This window comes from Eptesicus fuscus, chromosome 22, assembly GCF_027574615.1.
Source record: "Eptesicus fuscus isolate TK198812 chromosome 22, DD_ASM_mEF_20220401, whole genome shotgun sequence".
Taxonomy (NCBI): domain Eukaryota; kingdom Metazoa; phylum Chordata; class Mammalia; order Chiroptera; family Vespertilionidae; genus Eptesicus; species Eptesicus fuscus.
This window is the reverse complement of record NC_072494.1, coordinates 42,700,758-42,722,569: the sequence shown is the minus strand read 5'-3', so window position 1 is coordinate 42,722,569 and position 21,812 is coordinate 42,700,758. Positions and strand designations below refer to the sequence as shown.

Below are 21,812 nucleotides of genomic sequence, written 5' to 3'. Positions count from 1 at the left end.
TCTCTACTCGCTTAGTGTTGATCTCCTCCTCTAGGCTGCAAGCTCCGCGGGATCAGGGCGCCCTGAGAATTGTCAATCCAGTCTCTTTCTATGTCCCCGATTCTATTATATTCACCAGTTTATTCTGTTCATCAGATTTTTTATTCACTTGATTTTTAGATTCACTTGTTGATAGATATATTTGTTGTTCGTAATTTTTATCTTTACCTTTTTCTTCTTCTTCCTCTTCTTAAAGAATACCCTTCAGCATTTCATGTAATCCTGGTTTGGTGGTGATGAACTCCTTCAGCTTTTTCTTTTTGTGAAGCTTTTTATCTGACCTTCAATTCTAAATGATAGCTTTGCTGGGTAGAGTAGTCTTGGTTATAGATCCTTGCTTTTCATCACTTTGAATATTTCTTGCCATTCCCTTCTGGCCTGCATAGTTTCTGTTGAGAAATCAGCTGACAGTAGTATGGGTGCTCCCTTGTAGGTAACTAACTGTTTTTCTCTTGCTGCTTTTAATATTCTCTCTTTGTCTTTTGCTCTTGGCATTTTAATTATGATGTGTCTTGGTGTGGTCCTCTTTGGATTCCTTTTGTTTGGGGTTCTGTGTGCTTCCTGGACTTGTAAGTCTATTTCTTTCACCAGGTGGGGGAAGTTTTCTGTCATTATTTCTTCAAATAGGTTTTTGATATCTTGCTCTCTGTCTTCTTCTGGCACCCCCATAATTCGGATGTTGGTATGTTTGAAGTTGTCTCAGAGGCTCCTTACACTATCTTCATATTTTTGGATTCTTTTTTCTTTTTGCTCTTCCGGTTGGGTGTTTTTTGCTTCCCTGTATTTCAAATCTTTGACTTGATTCTTAGGATCCTCTAGTCTACTGTTGAATTTCTGTATATTATTCTTTATTCCAGTCAGTGTATGCTTAATTTCTGACTGGTCCTTTTCCATTTATTTATTTATTTTTATTTATTTATTTATTTATTTATTTATTTTTTATTCTCACTAAGATCTTTGAAGGTCTCACTAAGTTCCTTGGAGGTTTCTAGAAGATTTTTGAGTAACCTTATAACTGTGGTTTTGAACTCTATATCCAGTAGTTTGCTTTCCTCCATTTCTTTCATTTGTGACATGTTTATTTGTCTCCGCATTTTGGCTGCTTCCCTGTGTTAATAGAGTGGCCTTGTGTGCTAGGTGTCCTATAGGGCCCAGTGGCTCAGCCTCCCCAATCAACTGAGGTGGACACTCTTGCTGCACCCCTTTGTGGGCTGGGTGCACAGTCTTGTTGTAGTTAACCCTTGATTGCTGTTGGTATCACTGGGAGGAATTGACCTCCAGGCCAATTGGCTGTGAGGACCAGCTGTGACTACAGTGAGATAGCTGCTGTGCTGGAGACACCCTTATGGGGCATGACTTGCTTCAGTGGGGCTTTGGTGCTCACTGAGTCTGCCTCTTGAGTGTGTTGCTTATGGATGTGAAGAGTTGTAATCTGGTATGGTCTCACACTGACCACTGCGTACACTGGCACTTAGATCTCCAAGCAGGTGCAAAGTCAGCCACTGCCTGAGGCCACCCAGCTGGAGCTATGGAGAGATCTGCAGATTCCTCCTCTTTGTTTGGGGTTTGGAAGTGCCCAGATGAGGCCCAGCTGTGAAGCAGGGCAGGCTGCTGCTACCGGGCCTTGGGCCTTCTTTTGGAAGCTTTGGAGCTCTCTGACCCAGCTGCAGTTTGTTAGGTTTTAGTCTGTGAAAGGACAGGCCATTCATATGCAAAAGCCTCTGCACCCAGCTTGGGTGGGGTTGTAAATTGGGTGGAGCAGGGTCTCAGGGAATCACCAGGGTGGAGCAAGCAGCAATGGCTGCCAGTCAGCCCTGCACTGGGGAGGTCCCTGCTTCTGCTTGTCCCGTGCCCCCACGCAGGAATAATGATCGCTGCGAGCGCCTCTGAGAGAAAGCCGTCCTCATGTTCCGGCCCGATACCAGACAGTCCGGTTTTGCCCCCTATGAATCTGGGTCCCCAGGGTCTTGCCCAGAACTGGAGTTTAGAGCAATCGGGAGCTTGTATCTCCCTCCTGATTGAAAAAAACAACAGCGCACCCAGTTGCCAGCTCGTTTTGCACGTGCCTCCTCACTTCCACACCTCCGCACCTCCTACCAGTCTCAGTGTGGTTTTTTCTTCCCTTCTAGTTGTAGAACTTCCACTCAGCTAGCTTTCCCGTGGTTCTGGGTGGTATTTGTTTTGTCTTTTAGTTGTAGTTTTGATGTGGTTGTGAGAGGCAACAAGTACAGGTGTTTACCTATGTTGCCATCTTGGTTCTCCTGGACAAATTTTGATAGTAACTGTGTCCTTAAACATAATTCTGTGGACTTCATTTATTATTCTGAAGAAACTCAGTGTGACTCCTAGCGTCCTTCATTCTTTCAGCACGTATTCGTTACATATCTGTTAGAATCAGAGCCCCTGGGAGACAGGGGAGACACAAAGGGACATGATTCACCCCTGGCCACAGCCCGCAGGGATGGAAACCGCGTGTAAGCTTCTCCTCAGAGTCTACCTCTAGCCATTCCTTGATGCAAATAGGAGATTCTAATTTTAATTCTGTTTCACCTACGGTAGTTTCTTCCTTAACTTCCTCCATTCTCTGTAATGTATTAAAAATAGGAGAGTTTTAAATTCATACTTTGTCAAGTAGCCCAACTTCTAGGAACTTTGGTTTCCCCATCTGCAAAGTGGAGATTATAACCTCACAAGGAAGCTGTTAAAAGAAAGTGTCAAATTGTGAAAAGTTGGTGGTAATATGCACACAGGTTGAAACATAATCAACACTCAGCCAGTTGTATCCATAGCGCCACCGGTATTCCGCCAATGCTGCCCTCCTTCCCACCACGCTTCATCCCTCTTCTCTCCTTCCCGTTTCTTCTGCCACCTTCCTACTTCATCTTCCTTATTCCATCTTCGCCAAAGCTTTTGTGTTGGGCAACCAGATCCTTCTTCCTAAAACACACTTTTCTTCTCGCCTGCTTAAAACAAGCCAACCACTCCCTCGGTGGCTCCCGGCTGTTCACCAAATAAAGAGCACGGATTCTGTTGTTCCATGTCCTCCCCATCTCACCTTTCTCGTCGTTTCCATGGTGCCTGGAGAGCTACTCTGTCCTCCTGTCAGATTCATTAGCGCCGGCTTTCGGATCCAGTTCATCCTTCAGACCTCCCTCAGAGTCTGTGTCTTGTCCCTCTAACTGGGTCACCCCTTCCCATCCAGTAACGGACGCTGAAGGCATAGTGTTCCTTCCGTAGCATTTATGAGACATTGAAACCTACTTTGGTAACATTATAGGGTGATAATTAAAGGCATAGGCATTGAGGCCTGACAACTACGGTGATTAATTAATAAAGTACCTTAAAAATAACACAGAATCATTGTAAAGCACCCGATAAAACCCAGCTTTCATCGATACCATTGTGTGTGTTTCTTATTTCTCTACTAACATGTTCCTCCATGACAATGACCTTCTGGTGCGGATCGTGCCCTTCACCTGAGAACTGTTGTTAGGTTTTCAGGGAGAATTACTTGCTCACAAACTGATTTCTCAGAGGCTCTGCTTTACTTGTTTTCATGCTTTAAGAGGTGAGCGTTTCTTCTTTGTAAGAAATAGGCTAATCACCATGATTGATGTGTGATTTCAGGATATAGTTTTGTACTCAACTTTTTACTAGTGTTGATTAAAAAACTCACCCGTTTACAAGTCAGGGTATGGATGTGAATGAACAGTTGTTATGAATATCACATCAGAATTATAATGAATACCCCCACTGCATGCCTTCATGCCAATAAGCTCCAAGTCACTTGTTAAGAACTGTTTTAAAATCCTTTCATATGTGCCCCTTTTCTTGCCAAACCTGTTTTTCGTAATGATTGGAAGGAGGTTGGGCTGCTGAAAAGAATACATTTTATCTGAGGATCTCAAAGCACCTGGCAAGTTCCTTGCATTTTGTGGACTGGGGAGTGCAAAGTTCGCAGAGCAGTTCCCTGCATGTCCCCAGGCAGCCCTGCCATCCAGAAAGAGAGCAGGCAGGATCTATTGTCTTCCAGAATATTCCAGGCTTTCCTTGGTAATTGTCTTACGGCTGTTGTGACTGCACAGCAGTCAGAACCCCCCTCTCACCTTGCCTGATGAAAAGATGGGGGGCAAATTCATGGCCTACCTGGTGCAATGGTATTGGGCTTGACTATGGATTTCTTATTAGCTTTCTTTTCCTGATCCTATTTTTTTTTTTTTTACCCATTTTCAATGGAAGACATCTTGTTTGCATAGACTTAAACACCTTAAGTCTTTTCAAACAATTTGGTACAAAAATTAGTACCAAACTAATTTTTACACGGTTTCCATATTTTTGGGAGACCGAGGCAGGCCGTATAGCTGAGACAGGGCTTCGGGAAGGAGTCACACTTGGATTTGAATTCCAGCTTTGACACTTTGAACCAGTTATTTAACCTTTCTGAGTTCCCACCCTGTAAAATGGAAATAATACTCCATAACTCACAGAGATGTCTTGGGGATTAAATAAAATAACTTGTGTAAATTACTTGGTGCATAGTAGGCATTCAATAAATGTCAGTTCCCTTCTTATCCCCGTTAATAATGCTTATTAGACTATATTAAAAACTAGAACCAGACTGTGATAATGCATTTCTTTATTACGTATTTAAGCCAAATAACTAATTTCCCTCAGGGGGAAGGGAGAGATATGCTGAATTAGTTTCATTTTGTGAACTTACTTATTAGTCTTTTTTTTCTTCAGCATTATTTAGTTTCATACTCTGTAATTTAGTTTTCATGCAACAAAAATGTCACAGTTCCGTATTCCTTAACTCTATTGCGATTAAAAATAATCTATTATTACACTGGCCGCTTATTCGAAATCATTATTAATGGTATTAACAGCTCGACTCTGTTTCATAAGGACTCGGTACTGACAAACTTTTGTTCTCAGCCGTCTCCCTGAGGCCTGAGGATTTAAGAGGATCAGGTTTTAAATGGCTACACTACAGCAGAAGGAAATCAGGGGTGGGGGACCCGCACGGTCTGTGTTCTTTCGTGTTAATTTTATACGCTTGCACTTAAGTGCAGCCACGTTTTCTCAAGGACAGGATCTCAGAGAGGCAGGCAGGCAGGCAGAGCAGGAGCTAAGGAGCTGGGACCATGGCACCTTTAAGGACCCAGTCTTAGCTCGGCCTCCTTCCCGGCCCACCTCTGAACCCTGATTGACAGGGCGCCGGGGAGGAGGAGCCCAAGGAGGCCCTGGAGGAGGCGCAGGCAGGAAAGTAGGGGAGGAGGGACCGTCTTCCCTCCAGTGGCCAATCGCAGAAGGGGGCGTGGCCCACCGTCTCTCAGAGGGCCAATCAGCACAGGGGGCGTGGCTCCTGCATCTCCTCCCTCTCACTGTCCTCCGCCCCTCCCCCTTCTCGGCCCCCTTCCCTTCCCTCCTCCTCCTCCATCGCCTCCTCCCCCTCCCCCTTCCCCTCCTCCTCCTCCTCCTCCTCCTCCTCCTCCTCCTCCTCCTCCTCGCAGGCTGTGGTTTCTGTGTTTCTGGAGTCCTGAGCCCGAGCTAAACAAAAGCAGGAGCTGGCGGGGCTGCCGGAGTTTGCGGAGCCGGAGGAGGAGCGAGCCGGCGCTGTGCCCGCCGCGGCGGGGGGCTGTGGCTCTGCTGGCCCACCCCTCTGCGATCGCCCGGCCGGTGGGGGCTGGGGCCGCGGGCGGGGGAAAGTTTGCCTCGCAAACCCCCAGCCTGGCTCTGCCTCCTCCCGATCCCTGCCTGTTTGCAAAGGGATTAACCGGCGATCTGAGCGCGGAGCCCTTTCCTGCCTCGGAGGAGCCGGGCTGAGCACCCTCAGCCAGCTCTGATTTCTTCCGTCCAGCGGGAAGGAGGTTTATTTTCCTTGCTCCTCGGAGTCGACACCCTCCCCCTTCGCCCCGCAACCCCTCCACGCCCCCTCCCCCTCCCCGTCCTCCCACCGCCCTGCCCGGAGAGGCGGCGGGGTTTTTCTTTGGTCTTCCCCGCCCGTGTGTCCTGAAAAGGATTTGGAGACCGCCGGCCGCATCGGAGCCGGTGCTTCCCGGGACCGCGCGCAGGAGCCGGGCCGGCCGGGCTGCGCTGCTCGGAGATGGACGAGCAGCCCAGGCTGATGCACGCCCACGCGGGGGTCGGCATGGCCGGGCACCCCGGCCTGTCCCAGCACTTGCAGGACGGGGCCGCGGGCACCGAGGGGGAGGGCGGCAGGAAGCAGGACATCGGGGACATCCTCCAGCAGATCATGACCATCACCGACCAGAGTTTGGACGAGGCGCAGGCCAGGTGAGAGGCAGCCTATTCTTCCCCTCTCGTGTGCGTGTGTGTGTGTGTGTGTGTGTGTGTGTGTGTGTGTGTGTCTCCCTCTCGCCGGGGAAACAATGGGAAGCTGAGCAACACAGCGCTTTCTTTTAAAATGTTGTTTCTTTCCCCATTTTGAGGAGCAACTCCGCGGCGGAGGCTGCCGTGGGAGGGAGCGCGGTTACCTCCGCGGGCGTCCCCTGCCGCGAGGGGCCTGGCCGGGTGCGTGTGGGTGCAGCGGCGTTCGCCCACGGCCACGCACACCCGGGCTCGCGAAAACGCTGCCCACGGACCAGAGGCGGCCGGCACTTTTTACTGCTTTAAAAAAGTGCCTCCGAGAGAGCAGAATGCTCAAGTTTCCAGCAGATTTCGTGTCTTCTGGGTGAGGGATCCCGTGACATGACAAAATAAAATGTCCCGGGATCAAGCTGTTTGCAAATGTAGTTGACTCTTTACCTAAATTAGAGACTTTTGATTTTTTTCCTGGATGTACGCCTCCAAAATTAATTTTTATTTCTCCCCTTTTCTCACCTCTTAAAGAAAAACAACAGGATAATTCTTTGTCACTAGTTGTCAACTCCAGAAAATACTCTGTATCCATTTAATTATTGTAAAAAAAAAAAAAGGCTGATGGAAAGATAAGAGGTAATTTTACTTTCAGACGTATTTGTTAGTTTTAAGGAACTAGGACATTTAGTTTAACTTTATTGTCTCCATTTGAGTCGGGTTCCTGACCTCCATGGCACAGAAGGTCTGGTCCTTTAAAAAGGGGTGGGGGGCAAAGCCAAGCTTTCCCGTGCCTCTTCCAGGACCCCTCAGTGCAACTGGGGAGGGATGGAGGCGCTTCGGGTTTGGTCTGCTCCGATGCGGAGGACTTGCCGATCTTTCATAAGGAAACATAACAAACAAGCCGGGCTTCTCCCTTCGCGGCGGCCAGCAGTGTGGCTCCACTCCAGGGCTGTCCAGCACACTCCCTTCCAGAAGAAAACAGACCCAGTGGCAGCCCACTCGGCTTGCTCAAGGCCCATCTCGAAAGGAAGAATTTAAAAAATCTAATGACCACAGATGTGTGTACAGTTACCCAGCTTTGTTACATATCTCAGTCTTTTTTTGTTTTTATTTTTTAAAAACATATATACACAATTCCTGTACTTCAAAGGACTTAGTCACATGGAAAAGACATCATTATATGTATTTTTGTCTTAGGAAAATAGGAATTTGAGTTGAGAAATGAGAAGAAACAGTTAAAAGCGTGGCTGTTAGGAATCCCACTCTTATTTCAACTGCTAGACATGCCACATGCAAACTCCCAGCGCTGGGCTTACGGGGGTTTGAAAACTCTCGGAAATGTTCAAAGGCCGGAGCTGTTCCAAATTTTTTTAAATTGGGGAAAGTTTTCCCAAATTAATCGCTGTTCTATTAGAATTTTATTTTCTGGAGAAAAGCTAGTCGGTATGGTAAGTGGGAGCGCTCCCACTGGCATGCTCTTTTTGAACTGGAACCGATTTCTCCATCGCATTGTTCCCGAAAAATAAACTCAGTCACCAATAAGCTGCTTTATTAACAAGTTTGTGAAGTGGAAGGCCGGTAAGGTGGGCGACTCCCCACTTTTCTGATGTTCAGTCCCCCTCCTTTTTGTAAAACTGAGGATGGCCGTGGCTTGGCGGGTTCCTCTCTTAATGGCCTAGATTCCAGGAGGGATCAGACACAGTTTGGGGTTAGGGAAATTTCTGTTCTCTCTCTAACCTCATTGATGTGCTGGGGAGGTGCGGTGTTTCTGTTAAGCCGTGTAAGCTTTCTTGTTTTGTGTTTTCTTTGCATCTGGGCCTATATATACATGAAAACTATTTTAAAAGCCCCCCCCACCCCAAGAGATCTTGGCTACATTAAAGTCTTTCCACCCCTTTTCACCCTCAGAGCCAGATCACCACTAGGCTTCCCTCTGGTTTAACAATGTAACTACTCGGCAAAAGTGGATCTGATTTTCCTTTCTCTCTGGTTTAACAATGTAACTACTCGGCAAATCCTGGATCTGATGTTTCTCTCTGTAGTTGCACCTTCATTACATACATGTGTTATCTACAAAGTAACCCATTAGCATTTGGACACAATGTATGTGTTTGTTTTGATACTCTCAGCTTATTCCTCCTTTGCTGTGGAGCACAGACCTTCTGGTTTCTGTTCTTCATGAGCACGGCATCTATTTTTATTTTTATTTTTTTACGTTCAGATGCATGCAATTAAAAAAGAATTGCATGCATCTCAAGTGCCAGGGGTTCCCATTTATCTTTACAAATTGATTTTAGTTAATACACAGAATTCCTTTAACTAATAGCTGATACGATCAGTATTTTGTTTCCAAAATAATATCCTTCTGCTAAGTGCTTCCTTAGTAAAATGAGGGGAAAGGTATTGTTTTGTTCTTCAAGTGCATTCTGAATGCAAACACGCTGGAGAACCAGGTAAACCACTCATCTAAGAGGCAGAATTGTATTTATTTCCCCCCCAATGGGTGCTAGGTCCTAATTGTAAATAATTTAATTTCCAACACCTGCAAATACGCGTTGTGTGCACAAGAGACATAATGTGAACACAGAGAAATGAATTTACTCCCCATATGGGCACGCCTGCCCCCTGGCAATGCATTTCCATACTCTTTAACTCGGGGACTGAAATTTTATAAATTGACAGTTTTGCTCAGAAGACCTTTCAAGCATCTTGTGTTTATGAGAATACGGGGGAATCTGCGGAATGAATTCGAGCACATGGATGAATTAAATTTGAAAACACACACACAGACCGAGAGGCAGGCAGCTGCCGGGCTGTGGCGGTGAACACAGATTTTCTAAAACTGTTAACCCGTGCACCGGCCTTGGCATACCCACGGCCCCGGATGGCGTTATCGGTTTAAGAATTCCACTTGGATTAAGCTACTTAAAAACCAAAACAGCTTTGCCTACGTGGGCATGATCTAGGTTTGCTCTCGTCGGTAGTTACAGCCCCTGGCCCTGCAGAGGAATGGGGCTCTCTGTATGAAGTCATAAAGCCGTTGAAGCTGCCGCAGAGTTCTGCTTGGGATGTGATCTTGGCTTCCGTGTTCATTTAGCCCCCTTGCCTTCGCAGCAGTTTGGGCCTGAGAGTCCACCTGAGCTCTGATGTTGTTTCTTTTCTGTAGAAAACACGCTCTGAACTGCCACCGGATGAAGCCTGCCCTGTTTAACGTGCTGTGTGAGATCAAGGAGAAGACAGGTAGGACTGCTCAGCGTTTTCTCTGGCCCCTGGACTCGCTTCCCCAGCAGCCAGGACCCCGGTATTTAAATAGTAAAATTGCAGAATGGGAGTTCTCTCACGATCGATCGTGTGTTCCCATACGGCGTCCTGTTTCCTGTAAGAGAAGCACCAAGTTTCTCAGACAGTTATTATCAAGCACTGCTGGTTTCTTCTGCTGAACTCCGTTCCCGGCCCCTTGGAAAGCAGGCTGGACATAGAGGTTCTGAAGGAAGTTTATAGAATCAGTGCCTTTCGGGGAAAAATATGAAAGTAAAAGGCTACTTCCGGAAGGAACATGTTTTGGCCCATATTTAACACACTCTTTGGGGGGAGTTGTTTAAAGTTCCCTTTCCATTGTGTCTTGCCATCACACGAAGCAGGCCTCGGTTCTCTGCGGTGCTGGCCGCTACCTGTGCGGCCCGCTGGGTCCCCGGCCGGGAGCCCTGCGATGTCGCAGCAGGGGGCCGGCCGGGCTGGGGCGCGGGGATGCCAGGAGGTCGCGCTTTCTGTTGTGCTTTTCCTTTCTCGGCCTCCCGGCGTGGACTGACACACTTAGGACACATCCCAGGAGGGCCTTTAAATTTTAAAGCCACCATTATAAACAGCAGCCGTCCGCCCAGGGGCCGTGTGCCTCAAGGACAGCTGCTCGGGACAGGACATTTAGCCACTCCGCTCGTTTGTTTATTTTAATCCTTAATTTCCCAGAGTGGGGGGTTCTGTGTCTCTAGAAAAGGAAGAGTTGAGAAGGCGCTCTGATCGCCGGCGGGAAGCCCAGGCCCCGGTGCTGACGGAAGGTGAGCGCCGGGCCCGGCTGGCGGGCGGGCTGGCTGCGGGGAGTACCTGACAGCCTCGTTATTTATTTATTTTTCACAACAAGGAGTGTAACAGTCAATAATTCATATCTAAACCATATAAGCAAGGGCATGACATGGATGAAAGTGACAATAAATATGATTGCATGCCGGGTGATGGGCCTTGATGGGCGCACATAAAGAGGGGCAGGGCGTGCGGCTTTCTCTCTGGCGCGCTGTGTTTCTCTTTTAAAAATAAATAGTTTCAAGATGTGGCCGTGTGAGGGACTAGGTAATTACTTGGGGCCTGAATTGTATGAAAAATTAGCGAGCAGCTCCTTTGTCGAGTGTTGTTTGCGCTGCACAGAGCATCCCAGACAAAGCTCCCGGGCAGCGGCCGCCAGGTTGCTCGCGCTGACCTTATTGCCAGCCGCTAATTGCATTGTTTTAGCTGCGAGACACCTTGTAAGAGATTTATGGGCTGTGCATACAGATCTCAAGGAGCTGGTTCAGTTTGTCAGACTTTTCAGTTTTTCTTTCTCTGTGGGCCTAGAGCAGGAAACCTAAGTACATATACACATTTTTGTTGTCTTTTTTTTATTATTATTATTTTCCCTCTTTTTTTTATTTTTTATCTTGATGCTTATTTATTATGAGTATTTATTTGGTTTGGTGACATTGGTTTCTAATCTAATATGTGTTCCATGGGTCTTGATTTATAAAGTGTGGAATCAAGACATAAAGACATATTTGAGAATCCAGGCTGAAGAGGCTCTATTTTTGAGGACACTTTATAGATTTTTATTGAAAGGAAGCCCATCAGGGCACTTACCTGTATGTTGTGGCCAAAGTGTTTAATTCCAGCCTCCTAATTAAAGCCTCCGGGGGAGTGGGGGGGGGGGAGCGGGGGGAGGGGAGTGGGCGGGCCTCCCGGCCGGTGGGCTAGGGAGCTGGCCCTGCTCCCGAGGCTGAGCTGGAGGGAGAGCAGCCACACTGGTCACGCCGTTCTCCCAAGGTGCGATGTCTTGTTGGGATATGTATTTTGTTTTTTAATTTTTCTGTCATTTAATGACATTCATATTTGGAGATTTAAAAAAATCTAAAGGGTTCGCGTGTTGCCTCTAGAAGAATATATTTTTAAAAATACTTTGTCAAGGGCCGTAAATGAAAACGGCAGGCTCGCTGCCCCGTGGTAAGGGGAAGCACACACAGAGTTTGGGACTGAGAGGGCGTCCACGGGTGAAAGTTAAAAGTACAAAAAGGAAAAGAGAAAAGGCCTCCCCGCTCTGTCCTTCCGCGTGCTGGGGGGAGGGGAGGAGAAGCCTGCCTGGGATGCAGGGCGCTGGGGTTAAAGGTGGGAGTCCGAGCTGGGGGTCCCAGAGCAGCCACTTACCTCCCAGCTCGGCTCTGCCACCGGCCCCCGCAGGCTTGCCTCCCGCCTCCCGCCTCCTGTGCGGGTGCGAGGCAGGCACGTGGCCTGGAAACTTGCAGGAGTGTCTTTCTCTCTTGGCCCAGAGCTAGTGGAAGGTCACTGGATGGTCCAAGGTCACTGGGTGGTCCTGCACGTACGTTCCTTCAGGGTGTCACTCCTGTCCAGCCTCCTTGCCTCTGCCAAGGATTTCCCCGCTGCCCACCACCTCCGGCCCGCAGAGGCCAGGCGCAGGGTGCAGGGTGCAGGGTGCAGAGGCCGGGCTCAGGGTGCAGGGTGCAGGGTGCAGAGGCCGGGCGCAGGGTGCAGGGCGCAGGGTGCAGAGGCCGGGCGCAGGGTGCAGAGGCCGGGCGCAGGGTGCAGGGCGCAGGGTGCAGAGGCCGGGCGCAGGGTGCAGGGCGCAGGGTGCAGAGGCCGGGCGCAGGGTGCAGGGCGCAGGGTGCAGAGGCCGGGCGCAGGGTGCAGAGGTCATGTGCAGGGTGCAGAGGCCGGGCGCAGGGTGCAGAGGTCAGGTGCAGGGTGCAGGGTGCAGAGGCTGGGCACAGGGCGCAGGGCGCAGGGTGCAGGGTGCAGGGTGCAGGGTGCAGGGTGCAGGGTGCAGAGGCCGGGCACAGGGCGCAGAGGTCAGGTGCAGGGTGCAGAGGCCGGGCGCAGGGTGCAGGGCGCAGGGTGCAGAGGCCGGGCGCAGGGTGCAGAGGTCAGGTGCAGGGTGCAGAGGCTGGGCGCAGAGGTCAGGTGCAGGGTGCAGAGGCCGGGCACAGGGCGCAGGGCGCAGGGTGCAGGGTGGGCTTTGTGGGGTGTTGTGTCCTCCCTGGAGGGTCACAAGGTCACGCTTTGGCTCAGCTGGGCAGGTGGGGCTCAGAGGAGCCGGGCATGGCATGCCTTTGCTGCTTTGGCTTTTGTTAATGGTGTTAGTTGGGAAACTCAGAGCCAAGTAGGAAAACCCGCCGATCGTCTCACCGGCCGTTTGGAAGTTTAAGGAAACGCAGGCACAAGCCCCCGGAGCAGGCAGCGGCGCGACAGCACGGTTGATGGATAGGTATTTGAGTCAGGAATCACCGTGGGGATATTAGAGAAAAAAAGAAAGAGCCCCTGTGTTTTCTTGCCGCCGAGTGTGGGTGAGTTTTTATTTTCATACCTTTGTGCTTTTTAAACAAACGCGGCGAAGAAAGAGTGCCCGGAGGAGCCGCCGGCGGCCCAGCCCCGGAGGAGCCGCGCCGTCTCCGTCTCCGGCCGCTCCGAGGGGCTCTGTCTGCTCCTGGGACAGACTTGGTGGGGGGTTGGGACCATGTGGCATCGCGTTTTCTTTGTTTTAGGAGCCACCCGTGTCTGCGGCAGCAGGCTGCCTACCTGTGTGTGCGCTGGGAGAGGGCCCGGTGAAAAGCAGGAGGAAGTCAGAGGTCACTGGTGTAGAAGGATCTTGGTTATGTTGGTAAACTCCCTCGGTCTCTCTTTTATTTCTGAGTCAGAAGCCACTCAGGGTTAAAAACTAGGAAAACAAAAACGCCTGCGTGCCGGTTCCGCGGGGAAGAGTCGCGGGGGGACAGCTTTAATTTTAGAACACGGGCTCGCTGGCGTTCTCTGCACCGAGCTAAGTCACGGAGGACGTTAGAAAACGCTTTCGGCTTCCCTAACACCCTTTGTCTCTCGGCCTTTCCCCCGGAGTTGGGGTAGCAGGCCGCCGGGAGCTGTGTTCCGTTACCGCCGCGGCTCCCCTCCACACCGCCCTGCAGCTCGCCTGCCGCTCCTGTCAGTAGAGCGATTACTTACGGGAGAATAATTTGCGTGTGTGCACACACGTGCACGTGTGTACATGTGTGCTCTAAGTAGGTCTGGCCTGTGGGCGGAAGCTGTGAGCCACAGGGCAAGGGTGCCGACGGCGAGGCCGGGAGACGCGACGAGGGGAAGGAACGTAGACAATTCCCAGCTGCCTCTGGGCAGACGCCTCGTGGAGCAGAGATGGCCCGAGTGGCTTTCACAGAAGTTTGTCTGTAGCAGAACTCGTGTGTATGTGTGTGCACGTGTGTGTGCGCGTGTGTGCACGTGTGTGTGTGTCCACGGTCTGAGAGAGGCGGGGGAGCAGCCCAGCGCGGGGAGCTCACCTCGGCTTTACGACACGACGGCTGGGCAGGCACATGCTCCGAGCGCGCGGGGCTCAGACCATGTGCTGTTCCTTGTGATGGGGCAGAGACCGTGACGATAGTGATGAGAAGTGTCCCTCTCTCCAGTCGGTGTTGGGTGATCCATTTTTGGGCAAATTCTGGCGTCTGAGAGGTGGGAGGAGGGTGCTCAGAGCACTTGGGTCAGACCGACCCGAACAGGATTTGGGGAACTTGGTGTCACGTCTTCTAACAAAGGGGTGACTGTGAGGATTGGAAACGAGACTGAGGGCGCTGGAAGAGGATGGGTGAGGGAGAGGCTAGTGACCTAGGAAGTGGGGTGTGGGTGGAGAGATGGGGGAGGTCCCGGGGGTGGGCTGCTGGGGGAGGGCGCTGTGCTGTGTGTTCAGCGCCCTGCCGGTACCAGCCTGTCACTGTTGCCTCCACCTCTACTGACAACATGAACTTCTGGCTGTTGTTGGCAAATTACAAAAATGTCCCCAAACAGGCAAATGAACCAAAACTCGGATGTGGACCGTGTTTAAGGGGGAAGGCGTTTTCATTGTCGCGGGAAGCTCGCCCTGGCTTGGTCTGAGGCTCGGTCTGCACGCGGCTGGAGCCTCCGCCTGAGCATTGGTCTCAGACTTCTTTCCGTGGATGCGGCTGTGTTTTCAAGTTGGGGAAGTGAATCTAAATATAGTCCTGTTCCTTTTTATAATTTCCTTTTACCCAGAACGCCACCTGATAGCGGGTGTCCAGGCCCAGCTCCCAGAGCAGCTGTCACTCATTCCCACGTGACCCTGTGCCCCCATCCATGGTGTAGTCGGGGCGACAGGAGTGGCGTCGTTGGCTCCACCCGCGATGTGAGGTGTAAGGAGCACCCTGATTGATAAATAAAATAAGTGGCAGATTAATGAGTTGTTTGCAAAGTGCCGTGCGCTCTCCAGGCTGCGTGAATAAACGATGCCGCGGGTCTGTGGCGGATTATCTCCGGACTCCTACCCGACTCCGTCTCCTGGTCGACAGACACCGTGCGAACTTCTGGGCCAGAGGCACGTCCTGGCCGAGGACGGCCGGGTGGCCAGTGGGCGGGTGAGGGCTCGGCGCAGGCTTCTGCCTTCTGCCTTCGAGGCGTTGCTTCCCAGGCTCAGCAGCGAGGTTTCCAGGAAGAAAGTGCAGTGCGGACTGTCACAGCCTGTGAGCCTGCCTCCCTTCCTGGAGGAGCAGGGTCCGGCCTGGAGCGGCTTCCGGCCGCGGCTCAGCTCGGAGGCTCTGCTCTGCCCGCCGGCTGTCCGTGGGGTCACCATTGCAGCGCGTGGAGACGCCCATCTTGGTTTGGGTCACAGCTTCCACTCCCATCCTCCACGGACATGTTTGTCGTTACGTGGGGCCTGGGGTGGGCGTCGCACACCGGCTCTAGTGTTAGACCTCCCGCCAAATAGTTACAAGACGCTGGAGTGATGTTAGGAGTCACTGTCCTAGCCACGGTGCAGGACTTGGTCTCCGAAGCCAGGCCACTGGGCCGGGCCACTGATCTACTTTTTAGCTGTGTGACCTTATTCAAGTTCCTAAACCTCTCTGTGCCGCATTCTCCTCACCTACAGGATGGAATGAATAGTCGTATCTGTCTTAGAGGGTTGTTAGGATTCAGTGAGATAATCCATGTAAATTGCAGTGCCTGGCCCAGAGTAAACAGTTGGTAACTGTTAGCTTTTATTCTTTCTGGCCCTGCTTCCTCACATGAAGAAAGAGCGGCCTGCACCAGATGGTCCCCACAGACCACGCCAACTCCGAGGCGCCGAGGCTCTGCTGAAAGGAGACCAGAACTGCTGAATTTAAGATTCGCCCTCTTTTGTTTCTCTCGCCATTCTCTTAGAGCGAGAAATAGCTGCCCTGGCCAAGCAAGGCTGGGCTGGGCGGGAAGAAGAGGGAGAAAACGGGGAAGAGCAAAGACAAAGACTTTAATCATCCACAAACCGGACCGCCACCGCTGAGAAGCTCTAGAATCGCCTGTGTTAGCGACGGTGTTTTCTTAGCATCGGCAAGTGGAGATGTTACGTAATCCCAGTGAAAAGTATCCATTCGACTCACAAGTTTCAAAGCAGGAAGAGTGAGGTTAGGGCGACCTGACCTCCTCTTGTCTTCTTAATATGCTCCTTACTTAAGAAAAATGTTCGTCATGATGGCAGCCTCCACACAGAGTGGATTTATTATTTTCTCATAGCTTTTTCGAGATATATTTCATAAACCCTGGAATTCACTCACTTACACTGTATATTCAGTGATTTTAGTATATTTGCAAAATCGTGCAGCCATCACCACAATCTAAATTCAGAATGTGTTCATCGCCCCAGGACCCATCACCCGTCAGTTTGTGTCTCTCCCTGTGCCTCGCCTCAGTGACCACTAGTCTGTGTCTAGATTTTCCTGTTCTGGACATCCTATAGAATAAGAAGCTAATATGAAAATTGACTCAACCTCAGTACGACCGGTCACTATGATGCATACTGACCACCAGGGGGCAGATGCTCGATGCAGGAGCTGCCCCCTGGTGGTCAGTGCGCTCCCATGGGGAGTGCCGCCGGGCTCACGGCTGGTGAGCACAGCGGCCATGGTAGGAGCCTCTCCCGCCTCTGCTGCAGGCGAGTGGTAAGGAGCGAGGGGTCCCGGACTGCGAGAGCCCTGAACTGTGAGAGGGATGTCTGACTGCTGGCTTAGGCCCGATCCCTGGGGGACCCCTGGGGGGTTGGGCCTAAGCCGGCAGGCGGACATCCCCTGAGGGGTCCTGGACTGCGAGAGGGCGCAGGCTGGGCTGAGGGACCCCCCCCCCCCCGCCCAGTGCATGAATCTCGCGCACCGGGCCTCTAGTTTTCATATAAATGGAAGCAGACACCATGTTTTGTACCAGCTTTTATGTAGCATAATGTTTCCAAGGGTCACCGTTACTATAGTGATGCTACGCGCCATTCCTTTTTTACGACTGAATAACATTCCCCAGTGCGGCCGGCCCTCGGTGTGTTTGTTCGTCAGTCGGCGGCCGTTTCAGGTGTTGTCGTGTGTCGGGTGGCAGTGGACGCTGCACACTCGCTTTGTGTGGGCCCGTCGCTGTTTCTCGGGGTCTGTGCCGGGGAGTGGGGTGCTGGTCTGAGGTTAGCATTTTGAGGAGCTGCGAACTGTTCCTGGGGTGGCTGACGCAGGTGCAGTCTTCGGGCACATTGTGAAGGCTGCTCGGCTCTGCCCCGTCGGGGCGCTCCTGCCCTCCGCGCAGGGCCCAGGCGCTGTCTCCTCTGAGCCCGCCCCCCTCGGAGGACAGGGCTCGGGTAAATTCATGAGGCCTGCCATGCGCATGCTCGGATTCAGGTGAGACTGTGCCCAGAGCTGTTTGCGTTTTGAAGAGGAAGAGGAATGAGTCGAAGGGATGACTCTGCTGTGGAATCCCAGGTGTCCGGGCCCCAGAGGAGGATGTGGGCCACGGGGACGGGACAGTAGCGTGGACTCTGGGGACAGTGGTTCACGCCTGGCTTGTGCACGTCAGTGAGTTCCTGGAGGTCACAGAGCTCCGTGTCCTCACCCGGACGGGAAGGACGCCGGCACTGTGTGGCTCGCTGAGGCACGAGGCAGGACAGTCATGTAAAGCACATGGTTCATCGATTTGGCGCAGGAAATGGCCACGGCGGTTGTTTTTCTGAAACCACGTGGCAGAGTGTGGCCACTCCTGCCTTCACGAGGCTCTGTCTGCTCGGTGGGGTCTCTAGCGTCACCTGGGTCGCCGGCTCGCCGCCTGTCCCTGTGTCTGTCTGCGTGGGAGGCGCAAGTCTGGGCGTCTCCCCCTCCCGCCCTGGGGTTCTCGCGAGGAAACCCGGGGGGGGGGTGGGGGGGGACAGTGCCGCTCTGCGAGCCCGTGTGTGGCTTTAACTCCAGTGTCTCCGATGTCCCAGGAGCCTCTTAAAAGAGGAAAAAGAAACAACGGACATTAATTTTAACAACACATTTTATTTAAATACGAGTATGTCAAATATTCCAGCGTGCTCAACCTAAACACTGTGAGGCATTTTACTCTCTATTTTTACTGGGGCTTGAGGTCCGTGATGGATTTCACATTCTCCGCGGCTTCACTGTGGACGAGCCCCCTGCACAGCCCAGGCGTGGGCGAGTCGGCCCGCACTGCCGGCCGGCCGGCCGGGAGCGGCCCGGGCAGAGCTGGCTGATGCGTGTTTGGGCAGTTTCTCAGCCTGAGGAAGACGCGTGCTTGTTCCTACTCAGGCGTGTCTGGTAGGTCTGTGGCGATTGCAATCAGTTCCTGCTGGATAGAATGTTCCAGAAAGCATATCTGAGGCCTCCCTCCGGAGGGGATGCTTTGCTGCTGGCAACTGCTCATGGTGCCTCTCCGCCCCTCCTCTTCCCTTTTTCCCTGCCTTCGTCCCAGCGCCGTGCTCTGTGCTTTCCCCTGGTGCTGAAGAAAATCTGCAATGTTCCCTGAGGTAGCAAGTGGGTGGGCGAGCCCCTTGTTCCTCCAGCAGACCCTGGGACCAGCTGGGCCACGGCACGGGGCCCCCGGCCCGGGCAGGAGCGCCGAGGCGGATGCCGCCGATCAGGCCCGCGTGTCATTTTGAGAATGACCGTTCATCACGTGGTCTCAGGTGTCCACGTCCAGAGGGGTGACTCCAGAGAGCCCCTGCTGTGCCCCGCTGTATGGCTCCTGGGCCCTGCGTCCCTGCGCGGCCTGGCTTCTGTCCGAGAACACGCCCCCTCCTTGTGCGGCAGGTCTGATGTGGCCCTGACCCCGTCGTCACGTCCAGAGAGCCAGGCGTGGGGGTGGTGCTGCTACAGCCACTTCCATCAGCCATGTCGGGCTGAGAAGGGGAACTGGAGGGCAAAAAATCGGTGGTCTTTTTTTCAGTCCTCACCCAAGCAGCGATATTTTTTCCATTGATTAATATATATATTAATATATATATGTATTGATTTCAGAGAGGAAGGGAAAGAGAGAGAGATAGAAACATCAATGATGAGAGACTCATTGATCGGCTGCCTCCTGCATGTCCCCTACTGGGGATCGAGTCTGCAACCTGGGCATGTGCCCTGACCAGGAATCAAACTGTGACCTCCTGGTTCATAGGTTGTTGCTCAACCACTGAGCCGTGCTGGCCGAGCTCCATTGATTTTTTTTTTTAGAGAGACTAGAAGGGAGCAGGGGAGAGAGAGAGAAACATTGATGTGAGAGAGAGGCATAAATTGATTGCCAACCACATGCACCCCAACTGGGGGCAGGGAATGAACCCAAAACCTAGGTTTGTGCCCTTGACTTGGAATCAAACCCGCGACCCTCTAGTGCACAAGTGGATGCTCTAACCACTGAGCACGTGGCCAGGTCTGACTTACTTTAATTGAAGCAGTCAGCGTCGCCTGGCAAGGCTGGTTGGAGCCGCGATAGACAGGCTGCAGCTCACGGGGCCCAGGCCTCCCCAGCCAGGAGGCCAGGCAGCTGGGGCTTGGTTCCCACCTCAGAACTGAGTGAACTTGTTCGCCACTCGCCTCCGCTGAAATCCGAAATACCGGCCCCGCCCGCCCGCCCGCCCGCCAGGGGCTCCTGGAGCCTGAGCCCGACAGAGAAGCTGCCTTTCCCAGGAGGCGGCCAGCAGGTGGGAGCCCTGGCTGGGCCGCGCCTGCGCCTGCCCCTGCGCCTGCGGGCGAAGGCTGATGCCTGGGCCTGGAGGGCGGTCAGTCCGTGTCCTGAGGCCGCAGGTGCTTGCACCAGGTGCTGGCCGTGCAGGGGCTCTTCCCTGTAACCACATCATTCCAAATGGGAAGGCTGCCCTAAACTCCTGTCCCACCAGAGCAAGGCTCTCAGGCCCCACAAAGGCCCGGCTGCCGCTGCGCCTTCTCCGAGGCCGTCTATGGACAGCAGGCGGAGAGGCAGCTGTCCTCCAGGCGGCCCCTTCCCAGGTGCCTGTCACCCTGCCCCCTGGGGGGCTGCTGGGTGCAGGGAAGGGTGTGTGCACAGCACCCAGGGAGCAGGCCCAGGGGCACCTGCGTCATGGGAGGTGGCTTGAAGCAGCTTCGTCCTGAGGCCTAGAAGGGGGAAGGAAGGACCACAGACAGGACCCGGGCCGAGCGCTCGGCTAGGCGGAAGGAGCCCCTGGAGCGGGAGGGTTCCAGGACGCCCGGAGTTGGGGAACGCAGGAGCCGTGGTGAGCCAGCTCAGGGGCTGGCGCCGCCCGCGGGGCCTGGGGCTTGGCAGGAGTCCTGCTGAAGACCCGAGCAGTCCCCTGTGGAGGGCTGGCCTGTGACAGTGGGATTGGGGTGCTTGGGGTGCCGGGACGTGCCCAGTGTCTAGTGTCCTCCACCTTCCCAGTGGCTCCCGCCAGCCCCTCTTATCCAGGGTGACCTGTGGGTGGTGGGAGGGGACCCCGCCCCCAGGGAGATGCCCCAGGGACTCACTGCCTTTATTAAGCACCTCAGCTCAGGCCTCACAGTCCCATCAGAGCCACAGTCTGAGCCGCATGTGGTGCAGAGTTGGGGGGGCGGGTGCTCGTGGTGGTTGCACTCAAGGAAGTGAAGGTCAGGAGGGCGCACTGCGTGGTGGGTGTGCCCAGCGCACGCGTGTCAATTTGCAAGTTCTTTCTTGTTGGCCGGTGCTGTGTCTCTATGCAGTGAAGGTTCCAGATCACGCTTCATGGCTGGAGGGACCAGATACCCCAGGACCAGCATCCGAGGTTCCTCAGAGCCGTCCTGTCCTCTCCTCTGTCCCTCAGCCCTTGCGGGGGCCCCTCTCCCCGGGAGATTTTTAACCCAAACAACGTGATGTAGGTCAGACAGCCCTGCTCCTGGGCCTCAGCCTGTAAGGGCGGGGCCGTCGGGCCTTCAGACAGCCCTGCTGCCTCCACGGCGGCCTGTCCTGGGCCGAGGAAGTGCCGCCACCTTAGGTTTGCAGGATCCTTGGAGAGCAGAGAGCAGACTTGGGGCGTCCCTCCCCTACAGCTGGCTGGAGGCGGGCAGGAAGCGGCTGCCATCGGCTCAGCCGGCATCGCTTTACTTTTCTTCTAGAAGGCTCCGCCAGGACAGATGTCTTGATGTGAGAGTGCCGTTCCTCAATGGAGTCTGCTTTCCTCCTGCTGCGCAGCGACCACTCCCAGGCAGCCGGGCCGGGCAGCCCCGAGACCCCGTGCGGCTGTGGAGGGGAGTGGGCTGAGCGACTTCCCTCTTTCCCGGAGTGTCCCAGCCGCCAGCCTCTGCTCCGCCTCCCAGGACGGGTCCCCCGCGGCGGGAAGGGCCGGGGCACGGCACTCGGGCTGTTACGGGTGGCGCAGGGACACAGGCGCGAGGCGGCCGGGCAGCCGGTGATGGGAGGAAGGAAGATGGCGCTGGGGGCACCTTCTCCTCACCTCTAAGTCACCGCCATTCGCCCTTCCTGAGGGGGTGCCGGAGGCGTGTGGGGGAGTGCTCTGGACCGTGTGCTGAGCCCCACCTGTCCTGGGGACGCGGTGCGCTCTCAGGTCCGCGGGCTGAGCAAGTGGAGCCGTGAGACCTCCGCCTGCCCTGGTGGCTGCGTTTTCCACACCAGCTGACCTCCTCGTTTTAGGCCCCCGGGGGCGTGGGCATTGCAGTGTCTTCTGTCCTGGCCCATGCATCCGGGCGGCTCTGTGGGCCGTCTCCACGGGAGGCACGGTGAGGAGGTGGCGGGACCCCGGTGCCAGTCACGGGCTGATCCACAAGGAGCTTGGGGCCCAGGAAGGGACTTGTGACACGTCTGCTGACTCCCCCCAACTCCTGGGCCCAGGACCGCACACCCTCAGGGCCAGGACTGTGGCTGTGAAGGGCCCGTGCTCTGGGCGGCGCCGGCTCTGGGCGGGCCAGCTCCTTCGCGGCCTG

At 53.6% G+C, this 21,812-nt stretch overlaps 1 protein-coding gene across 2 annotated transcripts in view; it reads left to right on the top strand.

Moving 5' to 3' along the window:
- Positions 1–5,561: 5,561 nt before the first annotated feature.
- PBX1 (PBX homeobox 1) overlaps positions 5,562–21,812 on the top strand; it is a 211,578-nt gene continuing 195,327 nt past the window's right edge. For both annotated transcript variants that reach the window (XM_008153097.3, XM_028127796.2), the window contains exons 1-2: positions 5,562–6,336; positions 9,527–9,600. In XM_008153097.3, coding sequence (XP_008151319.1) covers positions 6,146–6,336; positions 9,527–9,600 — 265 coding nt within the window. In that variant the 5' untranslated portion in view covers positions 5,562–6,145. The remainder of the gene's footprint in view (positions 6,337–9,526; positions 9,601–21,812) is intronic.